The 6,000-nt window shown below is 33.4% G+C and overlaps 1 protein-coding gene across 2 annotated transcripts in view; it reads left to right on the forward strand.

Moving 5' to 3' along the window:
• Positions 1-6,000, forward strand: part of LOC145266611 (membrane metallo-endopeptidase-like 1) — a 143,988-nt gene that overhangs the window by 118,666 nt on the left and 19,322 nt on the right. For both annotated transcript variants that reach the window (XM_080122512.1, XM_080122520.1), the window contains exons 14-15: positions 4,165-4,265; positions 5,912-5,976. In XM_080122512.1, coding sequence (XP_079978638.1) covers positions 4,165-4,265; positions 5,912-5,976 — 166 coding nt within the window. The remainder of the gene's footprint in view (positions 1-4,164; positions 4,266-5,911; positions 5,977-6,000) is intronic.

The following is a 6,000-nucleotide window of genomic DNA, read 5'->3' on the forward strand; positions in this document are numbered from 1 at the left end:
AAAAAACACTACTTTTTTTGTTTTTAAATTTGAATATATTATTTATTGATCTTTTATCTTCAATTTGTGATATATAAAACTTTGGTACATAAATTAATTATTTACTTTTTAATAGACATTTGAGAATGGGGGGCGTGAATTAAAAAAAAACGTTCATCTGAAATATTATATTCAATTTATTGGAAAGAGCATAACATTTCACATTGACCCTGAAAATATCGTAAAAATAGAATCAATAGAAAAATTTTGATAGATTTTTAAAGTTTAAAAATTGAAAAATACTGAACTCGTAACATTCAATTAATTTCATTACTATTTTTTAAAAATATTTCTATTACTTTTTATACAACTTTAATAGTTTATTTTGGAAGTATAATCCATAAAGAAAATAGCAACCCACCTTTAAAAGAGAAATTACGAGTTTTTTATATTTTATTTGCAGTTTCGTGTTAGGGGTGTCAAAAATTCCTACAAAAATTCTGATACACCTATAAATGCACTGAGAATAAACCTGCTTTCAGGACCGCCAGCAACCACTGTAAAAGAGTAATAAAAATGCAAGAGAGCTATATGTTCAATCTGTTAAATCCAAAATAGCTAAGCAACGGTTGGTTCCCACCAGTTCTGGCAAATAGGATCCTGAACAGAAGTGTGCGTTCTATCCCAACCATCATCAATGGACCAGACATCATCTCGTCAGCATCAGACAAGGCCAAAATATTTGCCAAGAACTTTGCAGCTAATTCTACCCTATGCGACCAAGGCCATCAACTCCCCGTATTTCCCCCTATAACACACAACACACTAAGTAACACACAACTATCTCTGTGTGAGGTCGCCAAGCTAATCAATAACCTTGATTCCAGTAAAGCAACTGGCCCTGATGGTATTCCAATTATAGTGTTAAAAAAGCTTCAACCAGAGCTTGCCCCCATACTTACAAAACTGTTTAAGCGTTGCCTTAAGGAGAAGTGCTTTCCAACAACCTGGAAAACCTCACCAGTATGATCTGTATTTAAGAATTCAGATGATAAGTCGTCTCCCTCTCAGTACAGACCAATAAGTCTCCTGTTGATGGAATCCATATTAAAGAGAGAAGTAGTCAACCACCTCAGCAGAAATAACCTTCTTAGTGACATACAATATGGTTTCCGTTCTGCTAGATCTATAGCAGATGTGCAAACGGTTATATCTCATAGGATTAGTGAATCTCTTGACAAAGGCTTCATTTCTAGGGCAATTGCTCTTGACATATCAAAGGCCTTCGACAAGGCATGGCATAAGGGTGTACTTCACAAGATTTCCATCTACGGTATAACTAGAAATGTTTTCTCAATCATTAAAGCATTTCTCTCTGATAGGCTCATAAGAGTATTGGTTGATGGGCAGAAATCAGAGGCCCTCGGTATTAATGCTGAAGTCCCTCAGGAATCCATCCTGGGCCAACTCTCTTCCTGAACTATATCAATGTTCTCCCAATACACATACTTAAATCATTCGTTGACATCTATGCTGATGACACGACCATCTATGGCAACACATCAAAGGCCGTAAATGACAAAGTTCTCTGATTCTCTGTCCTCTGATCTTGAGCGCGTGGTACCATTAGGTAAGAGGAGGCTGGTTACTTTTAATGCGTCTAAAACCAAGCTCATAAACGCTCTGATCCCTATCTGGCATCAATTGAAATAGGTGGCTCTCGTCTAGGGGAGCCCCATGTTTTTATAAGCTTCTGGGGTTGACCTTTACTCCTGATCTGAAATGGAACACATACATCAAGACTGTGGCACAGGTCGCTGGGAAAATAGTGGGATCCTTCTACCGCTCCAGAAGATATCTCATTGCTGATGCAATTATTTATCTATATAAAAGCCAAGCACATCCAAGGATGGAGTACTGCTGCCACATATGGGCAGGAGCTGCTAAAAACAGCCTATCCTGACTTGACAGAGTACAAAATAGGCTTCGTGGCTTAGTGGAGGGATGTCCTTTTCTCTTCTCTGCACAGAAGAAACGTTGCGAGCCTATGTTTGTTTCATCGTTACTTCCATGACAAGTGCTCGTCTGAGCTCCAATCTCTGGTCCCCCTTCGTCAATCTTTCACAAAAAACACCCATCTAGCTGAAACCACTGTCAAGAATTTTCCTCACTCTTTATCTGTGCCAAAACCAAAACGTAAATTCCATCTTATTTCTTAGAATTGCACGCCTGTGGAACTCTGTTCCGCTTGCCTGTTTCCCTCCTGACTTCACCTTGGATGTCGTCAAGTCCAACATAAACAAGTTCCTGACAAACCGCCCCCTTAAGTAATGACACTTTATTAAATCTTCGATATTAACTATTACTACGATATTATCCCATTGATTACCGTACGCATAATAACCCTTATCCCCGAGTGGCTTCTGGGTCTTGATAAGTGGTGACCTCCATGTAAAAAAAGAATGAGTGAGTGAGAGAGAGAGAGAGATAGAGAGAGAGAGTGAGAGAGAATATATTAGTAGATATTACTAGACAAGTTAGCAGATCATGTCAAGATTGAATCTCATTTAAAAAAAATTCATATACTCTTGCCTGATTTCATGTAGTAGATGTATGTATTTTTTGTCTACATGTAAATATTTAACCGATAAACTACACTGTAATTAACAAGAAATAGTAATCATACATCAAAGATGTATTATAACGATTAAAATCTTTGTTTGGATGGATGAATAACGCGTACAAACATATATCTGCAAGTTGAAATGCAAACTGTTCAATTTAACTTGCTGACACATTTTTAAAAAATCATTTCTGTGCATGCACTAAATTTAATTGTTTTCTTTAAATTGCTTAATATTAAGTCTTTTTTTTACCTATCTCTTTATAGCTTCATTGGTAGGAAACACTACTGGAGCCCTGAATGTTTTGGTTTCGATTCTAGCTCACGGCACCAAGTCATTTTTTAAGAAAGACTTTTGTAATCACTACTATATATTAGGTACAATATGATATTTGATAGGGAATTGGCTCTGTAATAAAAAAATACAGAATCTGCATGAATTAAAATATATTTAAGCATATTTTCCGATCCAGAAAGGCAAGGTGCCTCCCACCCTACTAGTACAAAATAAGTGTATTATTAGGAGTTTTCAGATGAGATTTTAATTGATTATGAATGTCACAGAAATCATAAAGTTTTTTTTATTTATTTTAGCTGTTTTTTTTATAATTCAATACCTCAAATAATTTTATTTTATCAACATTGACATATCCTATATTTATTGTCTTTTTGTTTGGTAGAGTCCTGTTACCGACATGCTCGGATGAAAAAAAAAACAACATACATGCATAAAACAAAACCGGGCTATTTCTCTCCCTTTCTCTCTCTCTCTTTCTCCCTCTCTCTCTCTCTCTCTCTCTCTATATATATATATATATATATATATATATATATTATATGTATGAGTGTGATATATATATATATATATATATATATATATATATATATATATATACTTCATTTACTCACATAAAATTAATATACGAAAGTATAGATTTATGCGTAAACTTTAAGTATTTACTTCAAAAGTGCTCAATACGTAGGTAGAGCTAATTAGTAATTTATAAAATATATATGGCAATTTAGCTACACTGAATATTCGGCGTTTCATCCACTCTAGGATTCCTCAGGCTTATGCGCATAAGCCTGAGGAATCCTAGAGTGGATGAAACGCCGAATATTCAGTGTAGCTTAATCGCCATATATATTTTATATATGTATATATATATATATATATATATATATATATATATATATATATATATATATATATCACACACACACATATAAAATAATGCATGATAACGAAATTAATTAAGAGAAAAGTAGAACATCTGTATTTTCACAACACTATTCTAAATCAATAAAAAAGAAATTCTTGTTAACTGAAGAAATTTCCATTTATGTCCAATCCATAATGCCACCTTTTGGGGTAACTTGTTTTTCCACATTGAAATCGGTCTCATGGCCAACTTTGTCTTTATGGAAAGACAAGTAAATAATGACATTTAAAGAATTAAAAAGTAATTCTTAAAACTTTATAGATCTTATTTATATAACTCGCAATGTTTGAATGAAAATACATCATCCTTTTCTATCTTTAAACTTTGTTTTCGTTTCAGTTCCAATTCATGGATGATCACATGAAGAATCTATTTATTCTGGATAAATATCAATCGCTGCGAACTTTCTCTCAGCTCAGAACTTCCAATTCACGAGGAAAGTGAGTGACGCCTGTTCTTTTTAATTCCATTTCTTTTCTGCCATTCTAAGTGGAAAAATCCATAGCATTTCCTAATAATCTATATAGTAATACGATAGCGTGTTATTTTTGTGTCAGACTTGCATTTCTTCCGAGTGACTGTCGTTTAATTGTTATGACCTTCCATTTTGTCGTTTAATTGTTATGACCTTCCATGTAATAAATAATTTTACCAAGAAGTCTCTATAAGTTTTGGATTTGGTTTCGATTATAACTGATGGCATTCAAGCTATCTATTTTTCTTAATAAATAATTTCCCCAATAATTCCTCATAAGTTTTAATTCGATTTCGATTATAGCCGAAGGAACTCAAACTATATATATATATATATATATATACTTATATATATTTATATATATATATATTTATATATATATATATATATATACATATTCTATAATATAAAGCTTAACGTCTGTGTGTGTGTGTCTGCTCACGAATAGGCTCCTATATGGTTGACTATTATTTTTTTTGATCACATATAATGATAGAAGATGTACCGAGACACAGGAATGGGTATGTTTGATCTGGCATAATGATGATTCATTAGAATTGTGGGGTTTACGTACGCGCCTGGTCCACAAAGTATGGAAATAAAAAAATTAAAAATTAAAAAAAAAACCGTTTACAAGTGTTTTTGATATAGATGTACATAATAATACTTTGATAAGTATGTTTTAACTTAAATAGGGATGGTATAATAAATTTGTGGGGTCTGCGTTCGCGCCTGGCCTCCATAGAATGGAAATAGGCACAAACTTTAATAAAGACTTTTCATGTCTATCTGCGTAAGTATACTTTGATAATTATGTTTCAGTTTGAAGAAATATGGTATAATAAAATTATGGGGTGTTCGTTCGCGCCTGACCTCACTAGAATGGAAATATGTCACAAAGTTTAACAAGGTTTTTTTTTAATATAGATCCACAGAATATTGTGATAAGTGTTTCAGTGTGAACAGGTATGGTATAATAAATTATGGGGTTTATCTATTTTATTTTTACTTTCATCATATTTTGCTTTGGTTTTGATACCCCCGAATTTGAAGCTATCTCTTTAAAACCCTTCCTTTTCATAACCTATCATACGTTCATAAATTAGAGTCCATTTTCTATAGGCTGTTTTTGAACCCAGTCAACGACGGGTACTTTTGCTAGTATATATATATATATATATATATATATATATATATATATATATATATATATATATATATGTGTGTGTGTGTGTGTGTGTGTGTGTGTGTCTATAGACTAAGGAGCTGGATTGATGTAGATTTGCTATGCAAAATCCCGCTTATTGGGGGATGATGGCTGGTTCACTTACTGAGATCAGCCTATTGAGGATTGAGGATTACGTGCTCAAACTGCTTAACATGTGGCATAGAAGGTAGACAGGACCGAAAGGGTTTGCATGCTCTGGAACATGTAGGGTTTAAATAGAGCGATGATTCTGGTTTTACTCCATATTGTTGGGATATTTCTTATTAGCCTAATTTTTATCCGTACAATCTTCTATTCTTAGACAATTGTCTTTTATATGAGACACCGATTGAGTATCTTTTATAAATGCTGTGAATATAATTCAGTTTTGTTTTCGCTTTCAGGTGGGCAATTAATTCACATCCCTTTGAAATGACATCGTTCTATGCCCCGCAACAAAACGCAATCTGTAAGTGTTTTGCTTCCATATTTT

This window comes from Euprymna scolopes, chromosome 4 (genome assembly GCF_053919585.1).
Source record: "Euprymna scolopes isolate OS-2025 chromosome 4, ASM5391958v1, whole genome shotgun sequence".
NCBI lineage: Eukaryota > Metazoa > Mollusca > Cephalopoda > Sepiida > Sepiolidae > Euprymna > Euprymna scolopes.